At 51.9% G+C, this 18,346-nt stretch overlaps 5 protein-coding genes and 1 non-coding gene across 6 annotated transcripts; 3 read left to right on the forward strand and 3 right to left on the reverse strand.

Moving 5' to 3' along the window:
- Window positions 1-99: 99 nt before the first annotated feature.
- On the forward strand, window positions 100-4,437 carry TR06 (ABC-type transporter tr06; the record flags this gene model as incomplete). The annotated part of the gene is made up of 6 exons (XM_049341480.1): window positions 100-297; window positions 344-449; window positions 508-650; window positions 701-1,592; window positions 1,654-4,355; window positions 4,411-4,437. The coding sequence occupies 6 exons, from the start codon at window positions 100-102 to the stop codon at window positions 4,435-4,437; spliced, it is 4,068 nt and encodes a 1,355-aa protein (XP_049200985.1).
- Window positions 4,438-4,727: 290 nt separating this feature from the next.
- On the reverse strand, window positions 4,728-5,651 carry J4E93_003545 (uncharacterized protein; the record flags this gene model as incomplete). Its single annotated transcript, XM_049341481.1, has 3 exons — window positions 4,728-4,947; window positions 5,038-5,294; window positions 5,394-5,651. The coding sequence occupies 3 exons, from the start codon at window positions 5,649-5,651 to the stop codon at window positions 4,728-4,730; spliced, it is 735 nt and encodes a 244-aa protein (XP_049200986.1).
- Window positions 5,652-6,090: 439 nt separating this feature from the next.
- J4E93_003546 (uncharacterized protein) lies at window positions 6,091-7,470 on the reverse strand (the record flags this gene model as incomplete). The annotated part of the gene is made up of 1 exon (XM_049341482.1): window positions 6,091-7,470. One exon carries the CDS (start codon window positions 7,468-7,470, stop codon window positions 6,091-6,093), a length of 1,380 nt encoding a protein of 459 aa, XP_049200987.1.
- A 1,785-nt stretch (window positions 7,471-9,255) lies between these two features.
- J4E93_003547 (uncharacterized protein) lies at window positions 9,256-10,036 on the forward strand (the record flags this gene model as incomplete). Its single annotated transcript, XM_049341483.1, has 2 exons — window positions 9,256-9,373; window positions 9,528-10,036. 2 exons carry the CDS (start codon window positions 9,256-9,258, stop codon window positions 10,034-10,036), a joined length of 627 nt encoding a protein of 208 aa, XP_049200988.1.
- Window positions 10,037-15,573: 5,537 nt separating this feature from the next.
- Window positions 15,574-16,527, reverse strand: J4E93_003548 (uncharacterized protein; the record flags this gene model as incomplete). The annotated part of the gene is made up of 1 exon (XM_049341484.1): window positions 15,574-16,527. One exon carries the CDS (start codon window positions 16,525-16,527, stop codon window positions 15,574-15,576), a length of 954 nt encoding a protein of 317 aa, XP_049200989.1.
- Window positions 16,528-17,601: 1,074 nt separating this feature from the next.
- On the forward strand, window positions 17,602-17,706 carry J4E93_003549. Its single transcript has one exon. It is a non-coding gene; the product is annotated as a tRNA-Lys (tRNA).
- The last annotated feature ends 640 nt before the right edge of the window (window positions 17,707-18,346 follow it).

An 18,346-nucleotide genomic window follows, 5' to 3' on the forward strand; every position in this document is an offset into this window, starting at 1 on the left:
GTCCTTCGGTTAAGATGATCGCCTCTTCTATCGTCGAATAACCATTTATCTCGAAGCCGTACTTTGTTGCTTTCTTACGCTCCTTTGCATCGCACAGCCATGGACTCCAAGGTCACTGACGGTCAATCGCCACCTCGGCCAACAATCGATGTTGAGGTGGAGAGCGCTGCGATCGCCGCTCAAGTTTTAGAGACAGGATCTGATGAAAAGAACGGCGTCATTGAACATGCAGAGCAAGATGAAAGTATTTCATCGCAAGCCAAGAAAGTGCCTGAAGCGGGCATGAAGAATTACTTCGTGAGTAAATCGCCTTGGATGTTACTCTTGGCTGACAAACGATCAGCGAGTCTTCTCCCATGGAACTACTCTCGATTACTGGCTCATTTTCATGTGCTGTGTTACCTCGATAGCCTCCGGCGTTACGTTTCCTCTGATGAACGTCGTCTTCGGTATGACCTGATACTCCAGAATCCGTTGGCATCCTCCCCGAATACTGACAGCAGCCAGGTCAATTAGTCGGATCTTTCACCAATTACTTCATCCCGGGAACGACCATGACAGCCGGGGAGTTTCAAGCCGAAATCAACAGGCTTACCCTGTTTCTTGTCTACCTCTTCATCGCGAAGTTTGTGTTGTCTTATATATCAATGGTATGCACGCATGCCATGAAGAGGCTACCATTATACTAATGCTGGTATAGCTTACCATCCGAATCAGCGGCCTGAGGATCTCTGCTGCATTGCGTCAAGCATATCTACGAGCCTTGTTCGCACAGCCAATCAGTGTCATAGACACGATAAGTCCCGGCAAGGTGTCCACGCGAATTACCACCTCTTCCAACACGGTCCAACTCGCAATATCACAGCACATTGCCATGCTCTTCCAGGTTCTTGCGTTCGTGATCGGAGCGTATGTGGTGGCTTTCATCAAAGGCCCACTGCTTACTGTAGTCGCATCTGCTTCGCTTCCGTTCATCCTCGTCGTGTTTGGTATCATAGTACCACCTTTCATCCGAATCCACAAAGTTACCGAGAAGCATCATGAAGATGCTTCTGCTATGGCTTTTGAGATGTTCTCATCTATTCGCATTGTCGCCGCATTTGGTGCAGAGGCGAAATTGGCGAGGTTGCACGAGGCCTTGTTGGACAAAGCTGCGACTAACGAGGCCAGAGCTGCACCTCTCATGGGTCTCGTGATGTCACCCATGATGATTGGACAGTATGGCACCTTTGCGATTGCGTTTTGGTTCGGCATCAAACAGTACTCGGAAGGCAGGAACATCGACGTTGGAACGATAGTGGTGGTTCTATTCTCTGTCATGATGGCAATAACGAACGTCGGTAGGGTTGTGGCCCCGATCATGGCCATTGCGAAGGCATCTTCTGCCGCTACCGAATTATTCATCACGATCGATGCAGCCGTTCCCGATACCACTGGATTGAAAGAGCCGGATGTTACCGCCAACGCAAACATCAGCTTTCAGAACGTCGCCTTCTCATACCCAAGTCGACCAAATGTTCCGATCCTTGGAGGTCTTGACCTCGAGTTTGAGGCAGGCAAAGTTACCGCTATTGTTGGTCCGTCTGGGAGTGGTAAGCAGTTTCTACTCTGCAATTCATGTGCTAGTTACTAACCACTTGCCTCAACTTTTAGGAAAGTCTACTATCGTGGGGTTGTTGCAGAGATGGTACGAGCTCTCGGGCACAATAGCTACGGCCACCTCTGACGATCACGCGGCCGACCCATCGCCTCACGAGGACGCGCTTGACAACGAGAAGGACAGCCCACAAAAGTCTCGATGGTTCAAGAAGAAAGCTGTGCCGAAGGACGGAGACAAACAAGCATCTGCAGAGAAAGCTGGAGATGGCAAGAGCAAGGACGAGGAGCCTGATCTGGGCCCGAACACTTGCACTGGTGCTATTCGGATCGGAGATACCAACCTACGAGATGTCGACTTAAAATGGTGGCGCTCTCAGATTGGTCTAGTACAGCAAGAGCCCTTCCTGTTCAACGACACCCTGTACAACAACATTGCGTTCGGTCTTATTGGTACTCAGTACGAAGACTTGCCCAAAGAAGAGAAGAAGACAATGATCGATGAGGCATGTCGCGAAGCCTATGCCGAAGAGTTCATCGCCAAACTTCCTGAAGGTTACGAGACTCTGGTAGGCGAGAGTGGTATCAAGCTTTCCGGTGGACAGCGACAACGAGTTGCGATCGCGCGGAGCATCATCAAACAACCACCTATATTGATTCTCGACGAGGCTACGAGTGCTATCGATGTACGCACCGAACGCATTGTTCAACAGGCTCTCGATCGCGTATCGAAGAATCGGACGACTATCGTCATCGCGCACCGTCTTTCTACCATCAGGCGTGCGGACAAGATCGTAGTCTTACGTCAAGGCGCTCTCGTGGAACAAGGTACTCATGATGAGCTGTTGAAGCTAGAAGCTGGTGTCTACTACAACTTGGTCCATGCCCAAGAGATCGCAGCGGAAGCGGAACAGGACGCTGATGCTAGCCCGCTCGAAAAGGTGAAGAGCGCAGACACTGCAATAGTCGAAGACTACAAGCAGAGCACCGGTGTCTCCAAAGTAGCCGAAGATCCAGAGTACAAACAGCAGGGTCTCTTTGGCAGCTTCGGGCGTCTTCTCTACGAACAACGGGGACATTGGATCTTATACAGTGTCGCTATTGTGGGTATACTGGCTACCGGTGTCGTCTTCCCACTCCAGGCCTACATTTTCGCACATGTCGTCAATGTTTTCACCCTTCCCATGAACGAACTCGTCAGCCAAGGTAACTTCTGGGCAGGCATGTTCGGTGTTCTAGCTGCGAGTACCTTTCTATCCTACTTTTTTATGGGCTTGGCCTGTCACCTCATCTCTGTCGCCGTAACAAGGACCTATCGCCAAGAATACCTGGACAACCTCATCCGCAAACGCATTGCCTTCTTCGACGATCAAGGACATAGCCCAGGATCTCTAACATCAACGCTGAGCTCAGACTCGACACAGATCCAGCAGCTGATGGCAACGGAGATGTCCATTGCGCTCGTTGCTATAGTCAACGTAGTGGGCTCCGTAATCATCTCTTTCATCTACGGATGGAAACTGTCGCTTGTTGCCCTGTTTTCCGCGCTACCACTCATCTTGGCTGCTGGATATCTACGTGTGCGCCTCGAACTCGAGTTTGAAAAGACCAACGCAAAGGTTTTTGAGGACAGCAGCCAGTTTGCTTCAGAAGCTGTCGGTGCTTTCCGCACAGTGTCGAGTCTTATCATGGAAGATATGATCGGTCAGCGCTACGAGACCTTGCTGAAGGGTCACGTCACAAAAGCCTTTTCAAGCGCCAAGTATGGCACTCTTGTTTTTGCGGCAAGTGACAGCATCGAATTGGCTTGCATGGCTCTTACCTTCTGGTACGGTGGTACTCTCCTGGCTTCCCGCGAGTACAGCCCTGTCAACTTTTTCGTCATCTACCAAGCTATTGTGCAAGGCGCCATTGCAGCAGGACAGTTCTTCTCGTATGCCCCCAATATGGCCCAAGCGACCGGCGCCGCAAACCGCATTCTCAGTATGCGTCCAACAAAGACCACTACAACAGCCACATACCCGCCTTTGAACAAACCAGAAGAAGGCGTTGGCATCGAGTTCCAGAATGTGTCTTTCGCCTACAAAACCCGCGAAGCGCCCGTTCTATCCAACCTCGACATCCAAGTTAAGCCAGGCCAGTTCGCCGCACTGGTCGGTGCTTCCGGCTGCGGCAAATCTACCACGATATCCCTCCTCGAGCGCTTCTACGACGCAACATCCGGCCGCATTCTCTACAACGGACAAGACATCACGACTCTTGATCCCGCAGAGTACCGCAAGCAGATCAGTCTCGTCAGCCAAGAGCCCACGCTGTACGAAGGCACGATACGCGAAAACGCCGCTTTATCCGTCGACACCGCCACGGATGAAGACATCGAACAAGCATGTCGTGACGCCCAGATCCACGACTTCATCACATCCCTGCCCGACGGATATGCCCAGCGCCTGGGACCGAAGGGCATGTCGCTGTCTGGTGGTCAGAAACAACGTCTCAGTCTTGCTCGCGCCTTACTGCGGAAACCAAAACTGCTCTTACTGGACGAGGCGACGTCGTCTCTCGATTCTGAATCTGAGAAGTTGGTGCAGGATGCTATTGAGCGTGCTGCTGGCGAGGGCGGAAGAACTGTGATTGCAGTCGCGCATCGACTTGCTACGATTCAGAAGGCGGACGTCATCTTTGTTCTGGGTAGTGGCATGGTGTTGGAGAGGGGTGATCACCAGGGGCTGTTGAGGAAACGGGGTGTTTACTGGCAGATGGTAAGTTTGAATCTGATCTACTTTTCCGAATTAAGATGTGCTAACTTTCAAACAGTGCCAGGCTCAAGCTTTGGACCGGTAGTACTGGACGATACTAACTTCAGCATTCGTTACGTTCGCGGAATACCTTCTTTTAATAGTATCTTCTCATTCTTGGTACACTTGTAATTTTGAGTAGCTGGCTGCAATCACCCTCTTTAGATACTATACTCCGATCGCATGGAAATGTGTTATTGCCCTTCTAAGTGTTCTTGGAAGTAACGCAATATCGGTTCCGAATTGATCATATCTTAATCTCATCTTGTTATGTACGCCCTCCATGTATCGTTTATGAGCAGGCCATCCCCCATTTGCGAACTTAACATCGCAGATCTACTGCTGGCCCATAATTCCTCCTGGCGGGTACTTTGGCTGTCCCTGAGGCCCGAGGTCCTCTTCTCCGCTGTCGCCCGTCCTAGCTGTAGGCTTCGTCTCGGTGGTAGGGGCCTTGGGTTCGCCCATGCCATCAGGTTTCGGTGGTGATTTTGTGCCCGGTCCGCCGCGCTTCTGCCAGTCGAGCCATGAGCCGCGGTATTCGCCAATGTTTGTGTATCTGCCGTGCGGGTTAGCTCATGTTCTCCAGCAAGTGTCTTTTGCCCGCTTATCGAATCCTAGACGTGTGCCAATGAAGGATCCGACTTACCCAGCTTGTCTCGCGATTCCTGCAGCGGCTGAACTCCTCACTCCGGCCTTGCAAAAGAAGACGACTTCCTTTCCCTTGGGTGGCTTCTGGAAACCAAACCTATCCTCGAACTCCTCTTCGTCTAGTAGTAGCGCATCGGGTTGTGAGGTGACGGGAATGTTGATAGAGGTGGGAATAGTGTTTGCGTCGAATTCATGGGGTTCGCGGACGTCGATGAGGAGACGTGAGTCTGAGGGCGCTTCGAGGATGTGTAGAACCTGTATGAGTTAGCGATGCGCTTGGGGAAGTCCGTGATGGCTCGAGGAACAGATAGTGAATGAACTAAGGGGTTGTTAGAAAGGAACGATAAGACGTACGTCGTCGAATTGGTAGAGTTTGTTCAGCTTCAAGTCGTTGGGGGCCTGTGAATGCCATCTCTTTTGCGCTGGTGACGCTTGTAGTCTCGCAGCACCTCCTACAATCAATCTCCTGCTCTGCGAGACATATGTGTTCTGTGACTTGGGTGCGATGCTGAAAGCGCGTGCGGTGTTGAAGCTCAATCGTGTAGGCTGGCGGCCGATGACGGAGGCATTGGAACGGACGCCGAGCAGTTGGGCTGCGCGCTTGGAGGCCATGGTTGATACTGGCGTCGCGATGATATTGTATTGCGATTCAGAAAGAACTAAGAAGGCGACTATCGTCTCTAGAGTCTCGAAGATGTTGTTCGGATAGATAAATACTCAGTGTTCAAGTCGCCGACGAGAGCTCGGCTCTAGCCAGATTATCGCCGACGTCACTCTTCGCGAACCTTTGAGCGCAACCACGCTAAGCCCTGCGCAACAAGTTAGGCAGGCGTCATCGCACGCCTCGGCTGCACGGTTCCGGAAGCAGGCTAGATTCATGTATTCGTATGATTTGTAGTATCTAGCATATTTTACAAGGGAGACGCTATAATTCATGGGCCATATCCAATAGGGCCAGTATATAACGCCAGGAAAAGAACAACAGATATTGGGGTATTCAACACAAAACAGATCAATAGGGATTGTCCGAACTCCTGTAGATGAAGAGTGCTTACTCCTCCTCGTCGCGCTGAACATCCAAGCCGCGCAACCGCTGTGATAATAGACCGGCATTGGGCGGAGCGGACGGGCTACCGAGCGGCGAGAACGCATTTCCGCCGTAACCAATGTCGCCTTTACTGAGCTTCTCAAAAGTACCATCGCTTTGACTTTTCGGACTACTCACGCCAGCTCGCGGCGAAGTAACGGGTGTTCTGAAGGGGCTCTTCGGATCAATGTCCATGCGATCGCGAGACATAGGCCGTGACTCGATTGCAGCGAGCCTACCGATGGTGAAAGGTATGGGCTGTAATTCCGGCATAGGCGAGTTGAAGCCGCTTGATGCTGAGGAGTTGGTGGTGCCACCAGTGAACTTGACGGCTGGAGGAGGTAATGGTGTGTGCTGCCTCAATCCATCGAGCTGATCGTACGCCTGTTGAGATTGAGATAGTGGCCATCCAGCGCTGCGTCGACGGAAAGCCTTGTCCGTAGCGGGTTGAGCTCCCGGTAGATGCGTCTTTTGCAGCGATGATGCATCTCGTGTCGGCTTGTACGTGCTGTATCTAGGCTCAGGTTGCTGGATTTCATTCCTTAGCTTTTCTTTACCATCTGGTACACGATTCGCAAAAACGACCCGTATGCTTTTGTACAAGTAATGCCGACCCTTTGAAGGACAGCATATGTGCAAGTGTATGAGGTAACGCAAGATAGGTCGGTCGTTCGGATCGTCCGAGTTGCTGAGGGCAGCCTCTGGGCGGTCAGTTCCGAGGTTCTTCCGTGAAGATGCAGGCATGTCGATAATGGGTCCAGCAGAGTAGCTGCGCTGTCTGATAAAGGTCTTCTGACCTGCCTCCATATCCGATATGTCATATGGCACGAGGAAGAGCTTCACTGCGGTTTTGTTTGGGTTCTTCAGCACAATCTGTAGCTGCCCCTGCGGCGGTATCCGGTAACATCCCCCCGGAGGTGCCTTGGGAGACGTAGATCGTCGCTTTTTCTTTTCTTTACGACGAAGGTCTCCTTTCACGCTCTGTCCACTCTCCTCTTCACCAAGATTAAGCTTGAAGTCAAGATCGTCTTGTTCGGGGGCTGGCACCACATGTCGTCGCTTACGTTTACTAGCTTCGCTGCTTTCATCTGGTGGTGGCAAAGTATTTTCCAAGTCAATGTGCCCAACGTAAGGGCTCGGCTCATTATCTGAGATCCTACCGTTACCGGTGTTGTAGCTGTAGAATACGGCTGGAAAAGGGACTGTGACGTGGGGTGGACACTTCAGACTTGACTTGCATTGCCCTTTGCCGAGTACACCAATCTTGGCGACGAAATCAAGAGGCCGCGAAGGCGTAGTAGACATACGCCCGCGAAGTATAGACTCCTCATATGAACCGACCATGGGGGCGTGTTGCAGCGGAGATGCTTCCGAGGAAAAGGATGGGCGCCGAGCGTGTAGGAACGGTGTTTGCGACTGAGATTGAGGCTCAGACTGATTGAACGTCATTGATCGTCGCGGTTGGTGCGCCTGGTATGGCATTGAACCACTGTGGCGAATGTGTCGAGCTGCCGGAGTTCCAGTGGCGGATCGCGCCATTTGGGTGGACTGGTAATCATGAAAGGATGCAGGTGAGTAGGTATGCCGGCGACTATTTCTGTCGGGACTTCGAGACCCTTGCCGCGAGCCTGGCCTAGAGGAAAAGTCCAAGTCTGTGTTGTTTGCTTGCTGGACAAGCGGGCTTGTGGGCGGTAGAAAAGCAAATGAACTAAACGGTGACTGTGATGACTGCGATATCGCTCGCGCTCGCGCAGGTATTCGGGCATCTGGGTGATGTGGTACCGGGTACGAGACGTCGTTGCGGTTCGAAGTATAAGCTGCAGACGGGAACGAGCGATTCCAAGGCACCACCGGGGAAGTCGCTAGGAAGCCTGAAGATGAGGAGTCATTCTCCGAGGCCGTGCCCGCTCTCTTCTCTCTAAAATCTCCAGAGTGTAATGCCGATCGCGGACGCTCGATATCCAGACCTACCGCTGCAGGGTCACGGAGATGTTCCGGGGTGGAGATTCGGGAGGTTTGTAGCTCGGCGGATGAAGATTGAGGTGTAGTCGGTCGGTCTTGCGATGTCGGTCGGGTTGAGGAGTCGCGCTCAGTTACGGAATCGCCCTGTGATACATGATCAGTATTCCTTACATTGATTATCAAGCACCATGGCGGACGTTTCCTAGTTCCCCGGCTACTCACACCTTGCCGCTGCAACCACGATGGACTGTTCGTTCGTTTGATCCTTTCCATCCAGTCCTTCCGTCCGAACATGGACGGCTTGCGCATTTGGCTGGGCGACCCAGGATCCATAGCCTGTAGCGTGTCGACTTTCGGCGATTCTGGCTGCATGTCGGGTTCCATGTTCCTTTCTACAGCAAATCCCGGAGTATGCGGTATTTCAAAGCCGGTGGCCAAGGCCTGAGGCAAGAATGACGATGTTGGCGGACTGTCATGGGGATCATGGAAGATGGGCATGGTTGTAACAGATTGTTGCGATAGACAGCATGAGTACAAAGATTTGACAAAGTATCAGAGAATAGTGGCGGGTTTGCGAGCGCAACAGACGTGGAGCACTGAGATGGCAGGCCGTAAGGATGGCGGAGACGTCAGGTCAAGCGGTTGGAGCACCTGCTGGCCCGGCGAATGATATGAGTAAGAGTTTCCAGTTTAAACGGGGTGCGCTGGCTCCAGTGGGCGCTTCATTGTACAGTCATACTGCCCAGTTTTAGGACGAAACAGCGTGGAGCGCCCCAGTTGAAGGTGCGGAGAGGAGAGACGCAGGGACCGGGACAGATGACGCGCTGTGATCTTTGTTGCAAGACGGAAAGTTCCTAATCGCTGCTGATAAAGTCGCCCATGCCGCCGGACCGGTATTGGCCGACGCAGCATGTCACACGACGAAAAAGAACACACTGCTCATCCGGGTGTTCCTGCACGTCCCCGCGGGATGCGTCTTTCCTGGTGCATAGTTGCGATGGTGCACAAAGCTGAGGCGTGAGTTCAGGACCGCCGCGGTGGTGAAGGCCATGTGACTGGCTCTAGATCGCGCCCCACTTTGCCAAGGCTGAGAAAGTCGGCTCGCGTTCTTGCGACAATCTCCATACCGTGCCTCAAAACTTCCTCAACACAACCATAGCCTTCGATATGGCAGTCAAACGACCGCATGAAGGAGACGCAAAGTCAGCGGTGAAGAAGCAGAAGCAGAAGGGTCGCTTCGACATCGGTCCCGCAAACTTACCGGATGGCACCCATAGACGGAAGAGTAGGTTTTGTCCACCGTATTCTCCATGCATAGATTTCTCGCAGAGGAGGGACTCAGACAGGCGTATCGCAGTAGTTTCGAGTACTGGGCAGCTACGCGATACCGACGTTTGCTGGCATGGCATATATGGTTCAACTGCTAATTGGATACTCAGTCGAAAAGATCAAGAAAGGCCTTATCACCAAAGCAAAGCTGAAGAAGCAATACGCAAAACTCAAAGCCCGCGAAGAGAACGAAGAGACAACACCGCGCAAGTCTGTCTACGACCGCGAATCTGCCAACGACGACAACGAAGACGAGAATGAGGAGCCTGCTGAGCCCGTTCAAGAGCCCACGTTGGAGCCACATCCCGATCGCGTCGCAATGCTGGAAGAGAAGTCACCCGAACCGGAGTTCACACAGACTTGGGAGAGGCGACAGCGGCGAGCTCGACCACAGCCATTCTTGAAAGAGACAGAAGTGGCGCGGAAGAAGAGAGAGGAGATAGAGGCGAGGCAGAAAGCCAGGGAGGAAGCGGAGAAGGAGCGCGCAAAGAAGATTGCTGAGCGTGAGCGCTTCAGGAAGACCATGGCCAAAGCTAGGGGACCCAATGGCCAAAGGAAGCTGGGTCGAGAGAGCACAGTCCTGCTTGCGAAAGCGCAGAGGCTCATGGGCAAGACCTGAAGCATCGTCATCCGATAGCGACGCTACTATCCTCAGCTCCAAGGGATAGTAGGTCTGCGTTAGCCGACGCGCGCGCGCGCTCTTCTCAATATCCACGCACTCACTCCAGTGCTGGAGACACCGCTCCGCTTTATAACGAACACGGTTTCGACCCGTTCGTTACAATGCAAATCTTGCACTTTCCGCAGGTCGAACATTATACTGGCCAATGAATCGGGAAGCATGCTGAGTGGCTACGATCTAGCCATCGTCACAGACATGCTTGCTCAGAGAAGGTAGCAGCTTATTTACACAAGATACAATAGGCCAGACTGTGACGAAGCAGTGGTGCCACAGATAGTCTGGGTTAGGTGCACAGCTTCTTCACCGAGAAAGCACCATTGACTCAACGAATCAATTATGTACATTGTATTCTTTCTTACATCGTTCGATGTCACCATGCACCAATGCGGTTGTGTGATGTTACATGTTCAGCCCTACCCCTCAGCCCTTTGACGAGGAGCAGTAGGCTCGGAGATAGCTTAGAGCGATCGAGCGATAAAAGCGCATTGCTTAATCAGTACACGCCAGATCGCCATGCGAGTCGGAGTTGCTGCGTTGGATGTGTCGTGGAGTAGTCGGCGACTGCCAAAAGTGGCTGACGGTACCTGCCGAACGGAACGCGATCCACGCGCTAGGGGTGAACGCTCTTCCCAGCCTCGCTCTCACTTCCTAACATGTACCTCTCACGACCTCCTATGTGAACATACACAAGACGCGAATAGTCACCACTTCACCGGAATGCGTTCAGTTGATCTGACTGCCGATTTCCGTCTTCGCCACCGCTGTAATCGCCTCCCTGGTCCTGTCGTACCAGCAAGACTGCGGACTGACCGCCAGGAGTAATCTTCGCCTCCAACTGAACGAGCTCGTTCCAATGGCACGACACCATACAGCAACACACTCTCCGTCTGAGAACTTAGCGGATCTTCGAGCGCATGGCGCAGACTGTCACTAGAATATTGCGGTATTAACTCCCTCTTCAGACGATAGTGGTGGCGAGATGTCAACACCAGCGACAACTATCACGCATGTCGCAACCATCCCTTCGCGGATTATATGCGGCTATCAGATGGCTTAGACTGTTCCAGAGATCTGTTCGGCTGCTTTTCCGAGATGATCAGCGTTGGCCCATATTGGACTAGAGCACAGCCACCTTGTCACGTTTTTTTGAAGCCACCTCGAAATCATCAATGGGTGGACTTCCTCTTTTGGCGTCTGAGACACTTATGTTTCGCAGAAATTTGACGTACAATAGATATCCGAATTCTCGTACCCATGCGAGTCCAGCGAGCTTTCCACCATTAGAAGATTAGGCCCACAAAGGGTACAAGCAGGTCTCTGGGCAACGAGCGGCTGTTACATCGGGCACGCTATGCAACTTGCTGCTCCTAGCGACTACATGGCATATCCTGTGGAGCAATAAGCTTATTCCAACCGGCTGCTAAGTTCTGAAGTTCTTTGGGATTAGCGGTGTATGGTCCATGCAGCCTTACCTACAGGGACCTAGCCAGTGCGGGAATCCTTTGGGGGCTGTACACACCACCTGGTCAACGGCCCGTCAGACGATGCACTAACCATACACGCACGCGTCATGGCCTGCAAAGCCTCGTCCAGCTGCATGGAACATGTTCGTTACTGGGCTGTTTCGAAAACGCTGTAGGTTGCGCCGTCCACTAGCCGAACCGAGTACCACCGTCGAACATTACAGCTTGGCATACAGCTTGTTTGCCGTCTCTCCCTCCGCAAAATCCAAGGACCTGGTTTGCCAAGGCGCTGGAACACTATTATGCTAGCTTTCCGCTCGAGGTCGTCTCTTCACGATGTCTACATTGCTGATAGTCTTGCACACTTTACTTGTACTAAGTCCTTGGGTCACTGCTACCTGGTTGACACAACTCAAGTTCATTGCAATATTCCCAAACAACTCTTGTCCTCTCTCTTGACCATACTATCCTATCTGCCGTCTATAGACTTCTGGTTATATCCAGATATCCTAGAGTACAGCATCTTCACCTGTTCCCGATCGCTATGGACAATTCCATTCGCCAACCTCGGAAGTGGTCTTTAGCGGAAGATCAGAAACTCCGCGAAGAAGTGGAGGCCCAACGTAAGTTACACCAGTTGCATGAGACACAGCCCATGTGGTATTCTATGCTCCGCAGCTACGCAGCAGTCTCTGCATATCAGTCTTTCCTAAGCAAGCTAACTAAGCATCATCAGTCGTAGAAGGAGAAGTCAAGGATTGGTATGTTGCTTTGACTCCACTCAAGTCAACAACTAACAGTGCCTGCAGGTGCAGAATCGCCGATAGCCTCCCTGGTCGAACGAACAAAGATTGTCGAAAACGGTGGCACAACTCAGTAGCAGGAGGTCTCAAGAAGGGGCAGTGGTCGAAGAGCGAAGATCAGTTGCTCTCAAGAGGGGTACAACAATACGGCCAAAAGTACGGCTCAGCAATCGGAAGCATACACTGGTACTGACTCCACTATCAACAGATGGACAGTGGTAGCAAGCTGTGTCGGAAGTCGCAGTGCAGACCGTAAGTGCTACGATGTATTACTACTTCGTTGCTGACCATCCCTTAGAATGCGCGAAGCGGTGGCAGCAGTCACTTGATCCGGATCTTGATCGAAGCGAATGGCGCGACTTAGATGTCAGTGACAGCAGTCTCACGGACAGAAACCATTTTCGGCTTGCTGACAGGTGCTGTATAGGACTCAACACTTATTGATGCAGTCCAGCGACTCGGACGACACTGGAAAGACATCCAACGTGAGCATTTTCCAGGAAGATCAAAGAATGATATCAAGAATAGGTACGTTCTTCACTACTGTTTGTTGCACTATTTCCTAATATTGTCAAGATATACGGTCCTCGTGCGAAGATACCAGAACCAGGGCATCACCCTTCCCAATGCTCCAAGTTCTCCATCCGACTCTGGTACACCGGCCCTGTCGAACTATGCCGAGGACGATGACTACCTCTCCCCCAACTCCCACATGTACGATACGTTCCTGACCACACCATCACACGGATCAAGTCGCCATTCCTGGTCAGGCTTCGACAACGACGCATACTCAACATGGTCATCTCCACAAACATACGCCACACCTACCGCTACAGCCGACCGGATTTCACACCATTCATCGGTCACTCCGTCTCAGTATCTATACACTCAGCCACCACTGGGCTCCAACATGCCTCCCACATGGGATCAAACGTCGCCCTACGCACATCACCCCTCGCCAACACTGCACACCGGTGCACCCACGAGCCCGTCAGTGTATGGCTACAGCCCATATCCGGTCGCCCAGCAACCAATAATGCCCCACAACATTGCTTACACAGCCTCCACGGAGCGAGCAGCATATGCCACGATGCCGAATTACTCGCCACCTACTGCATCAGGTCAGCGGGTTTACGATCAAAGCGCATCGGCAATGTACCGTGACCCCAGACATTCACAACATCCTTACTATCAGTCGTGAGGCTGTGCAACATGTTAGAGGGTATAGCTTGGCAGTTACTTAATATGTCAGATCTGGCAAGTACTTCATAGGTCGAGTTCTGAGAGTTTCGTCACACATATGCAATAAAGATAATTCTCCGCCCACAAAGCCTCGACCCATCTTTCGTTTCACCGAGTGTCAATTGCGTTTCAAAGACCATCTTGCGAACCTTGATGCCAACTACTATAGCTTCTCCAGACGCGAAAGGGCCTAACCACGTGACAAACCCGGAAGTGAGGACCCCTGATTGGCCGCCTAAACCCAGCACAGCCTCAACCCCGAGTACAAGTCGGACGCCTCGTACCCCCATCGCGTTAAAGTTACCCAACCAAGTAAAGTGCGCATCTACGGAAAAAAAGAAGAAGAACAAAAAGACAGGATCGGTTGCCCATTCGAGTCAAAATAGCACCGTCCCCACTATCACGAATCAGGGTTGTTGCGCGGCGGGCCACGCCCGGGCTGTTTCTTTTTCTCTGCCTTGAAGACAGCCTGAGCCGTTGCAGGCCAGCACGCGCATCAATACACCAGTGATCACATACATGCTAGCTAGCGTCAGCTAATGTAGAGTGTCCTGATCCGCGTCCATGTCCGCTGCACGATGCACGATCTCGTCGCCTGGACCGCTGTTTTACCTGCCTCATCCGTGGCGCGACGCGTGCGTCTTTCTCTCATTTACACACGCGAGTCCCTGCAGCGTTTGTCACCTGCAGATGGTGTCATGCCATTCTGCTTCGCTTGGGCGTTGTTGGTGTTGAACGGCTTTGTCACGATACACCGTGCGCCTGATGATGGCTTGCCGCACAGTGGTAGGTACCGTTAGCATGGAACCCTGAAGTTAACCACCTCCGTGGAACGGCGTCCCGTCCCTGTCGATCTGTGTCGTCGATGCACGGCATACATTGTTCTTCACATTGTCGGACCGGACTTTGGGTCTGGATTCCATTGGTATGTTCCTACGTTGCTGCCTTGAGCAGGCCTCGTCACCGCCGTATACTTGGACCTGGTATCGTAGGAAGGGGTACGCGTTCCTGCATGGAAAGATTGTATATTTGGGCACATGAACACTGTGGATGGAAGGATGATATGATGTCAAACTTATGATGTCAAGTACCCGCTGGTGTGGCGGACTTGCATTCGGTATCGCCCGTCGAAGTATTCGGCGATGCTTGAATGAAGACTACGTGTTGGCGTGGGTGATGGCACCGGGCTAGCATGCATGATGAGGTCGGAGTGGCCGTGTTGACGCTATGGGGACGCAAGGGCACTAGACTCTACACGAAGGAAAGGCGTCTACCTCCGTGACTCGTCAAGGGCGATACCCGCGTTAGGCGAGTGTAGTCTACAGGTCGTCACTTGATACTACGAGACTGATGCTCGCTGCTGTGACAATCTCTCCCCTTGCTCTTCGGAGAAGACCACCTGACAGTGTCGCCAATCCGATTTTGATAGCAAGAACGGACTTACACTCACGTACCCGCTGTCAAGACGGAGTGAGCGAAAGTCTCCACATTCCGTCACTTCTCCAAGCACTGTATCAGAAACTCCACACCCCACACCCCACATACCCTGAAGAAAATTCAGGCAGCTAGATTACTATGAATAGGTGGACTGCGCGGCACGTTCCCCAGATGCCCCAAAACCACGTACCGAGAGCTACATCTCACTGTTACATTACAATACAATACGTGAAATGATACAGCGGGACCCAGGTGACCACACTTCGGGGACTCCGCCTCGCTGTTTGCCTTACCAAGAGCCAGCGGGATTGCTGAGACGCGTGGCATCTGTAGGTTAAGCTTTTCGCTTAACCGTGAGACGGTCCGCTTTGGACGGCCTGATGTGTTCTTCGGAGGGCCTAATATGTAAAAGTCTTCCGGCGGCAGCATGGGACGTGTTGAGATTAGCTTGGGTCATATGGGCGGAGGAAAAACTAGCGTGTTGTCAAAGTGATGTTTGCCTGGAACATCATCAGATGTGGTTATGTAATTACAAGTCCTTTCTCAAACTAGCTCCTGACATCATGTTCATCATTCTCTTCTTCTCCTCTTCGTTGGGCTCTTGCCACCAGTTGTAGAAGTTGACGGGCTGGAAGCCTCTGTCACGCCATTGCTGCACCTGCTCCGGACCGATTTGGTGCCACGGCACGCCGATATCTTTTGACACCTGGTCTTTGACATAGTCCTTCACCATGGAGCTAACACCCTCGTCATCGTTCCATTTGGCCAAGAAGAACAGATCAAACATCGTTTGTTCCTCAGTCCTTGCCCGTTCGACCGCTTTCTCCATGCCACGCACCATCTTGTTCTTGTTGTACGCTTGCGGCTTCATCCAACGGTCCACTTTCTCCCAGTCGAGCTCAAAGCCGCCTCTATCGTACGTGGGTGAGCCCTCTCGCCCCTTGTCATGGCATTTGTACAGATCATGAAAGCCTTCGAAGGGGTTTAAGCGGCATTCGTCTCTGAACATTGCATCCTTGAGAGCAGCGTTTAAACGTCCAGGGGGCTTCGTAGGTTTGGGAATGTAGAAGCTTTCGCTGACCCAACCTTTGATCTCTTGGGGCGCACTGATGTCGTCCCAGCGAGGACGGGCTCTGCGGCCCGGAGTTGGTCTCGGGTCACGTAGCTTCGATCGATCGTATTCATATTCCAGATCTGTCGTCGTGAGGCGGGGTTTCCGCTGTTCCGGCTCTTCTTCCTTTGGTCGCTCTCCCTTCTTTTCGGCCCGTACCGATGTAGCTGCTCCCTGTCTTTCGCTCGTTCGGCGTTGCTTCGCAGATGCTTCATTCTCAGATGTCACTTTCCTCTTCTGGCCGGCAGATTGTGTCGAAGACTCAGCGGTTTGCGCTCCAGACGCAGTGTCTCGCGGCTGTGTCCCCTGAGCTTGACTGGCATCGCGTTCCGCATCAGCGCCACTGCTTGCGTCGCCTCGCGTCCGTGGCATGGTCGAACATCGAATTATCAAGGATGGCACAAGTAGCGAATTCACCGATAAGACTTTGGGCACAGAGTTGTTGGAGTGTTTGGGTTCGACTTGACGCGTTGCGCGGGAGAGCTTGATGTTGGGATGACGTCACGTGCTCACCCCTTGCACGCGAGCGATCGGCGCAATCGCAACTACATCGGAACGAATCCTTGGTCGACCCGAGGATACTGACCGTCTCTCGGCCAAAGCGAACCATCTACTTGTATCATCCTCGGCCCATGCGATGCAGGTCCAGAAAGCCTCCCATTCTGCCTCGTATCCAGACCACTAAGCGGCATATTATCGACGTTTCAAATATTGCCCGTCGGATCGGACCCCTGAGTACACTACAACGCACTGAGCACCGAACGTGTGTGCATCACAAACTTACATGCATCGAGGATGATACTCAACCGAGGGAGGCTGGTCCAACGTTCTTTAGTAAGCTCGTGTACACCCCTCAAGCTCATGCACGATGAGCTTATATGCGCCTCCATGAGACCATCTTCGTACTTCGCCACCGTCAGCACGCGTCTCTTGTCGCAATGCAGTAACGCGGGAGGCATACCTCTTCTTCTTCTAGAATCTGTGCCGTACGAGATTGACAAGGGTGTCCGCTGGAGCGGTGTCGTGCATATTACTTGCATGTTTTGACTAGGCAGCAAAAACATGCCTTACAAGGCAGAACAGTGATGCGCAAACGACTTGTAAGGTTTTGGAGCCAAATATATTGTTTCTGACCATTGCAGTAGTTGTGGTGCTAGGTTCAACAGAAACGCACACACTACGATAGCGCGCCCGGACTATAGCGTGAGCAAGTAAAGAGCTTGTCTTCTCCGTGTGCCGGTTGGATGGGTGGCTGGTTGGCAAAGGCGGGGTTTTCGGATATTGGCAAAATCTGATAAGTCCCGACCCGCATGCCCAAACAAAATTTTCCATCTCGATCCAAACTTCGTACCAGAGGGCTCTGTAAGGCTGGAGGGCACCTCAAAGGTTTTGGTTCTGGCTATAGATGTGCTGTATGTGCTCAAATTCCCATCGAAAGCAACATCAGCCCGGCTAGCTCAATCGGTAGAGCGTGAGACTCTTAGTTATCACGTCCTAACAGACACGATTGTTCAAATCTCAAGGTTGTGGGTTCGACCCCCACGTCGGGCTTTCTTTTTGCTGTCCTGTTGTCAATAGTAGTCTTGGATAGCAGGTGCTGGAGGGGTGGCCGTGAAGGTCATTTTTGAACTTCCGCACTAATCGACCCACAACGGCCACGGAGCCCAATAGGAACACTACAACAGCACACCAAGCTGTACCTCAAAATCAAGCTTTCATTTTGGAATTTTTTTGTCCAATATAATACTCAAAAAGAGGGATTGACGTGATGATGGTGGTAAACACGTTTTTGACCAAACACGATAAATCATCCACCCAACTAAAACTTCCAGGGCAAAAAAATTATCTAACGAGGCCCTCTTCTGTGTGTATTAACTAGAAGATAAAACTTTTTTCTCTCTAACATGTACCCTATGATCCTTGGGCTCGTTGGGCGGCTGGATTCCATTCTTACTCAAATACATGACGCCCAATTAGTCATGCTAATCACAAGCTCGTTCAACCTGACTGGCTTTTGCATAAACATTAGGGAGATAAATGCGTCAATGTTCAGTGAGACGTCGTGTAAGTTTGACTATGGAAATGACATTGTCATAGGGCGCAATCTCCCTGTTATGAGAAAGACCATGTCGTCGGTAAACCTTTTCAATTCGCTGATGCCCCCCAATATTCACGAATACGTAGTCTGCAA

This window comes from Alternaria ventricosa (assembly GCF_023758065.1).
Source record: "Alternaria ventricosa strain BMP 2768 chromosome Unknown scaffold_5, whole genome shotgun sequence".
In the NCBI taxonomy this organism is placed as follows: Eukaryota; Fungi; Ascomycota; class Dothideomycetes; order Pleosporales; family Pleosporaceae; genus Alternaria; species Alternaria ventricosa.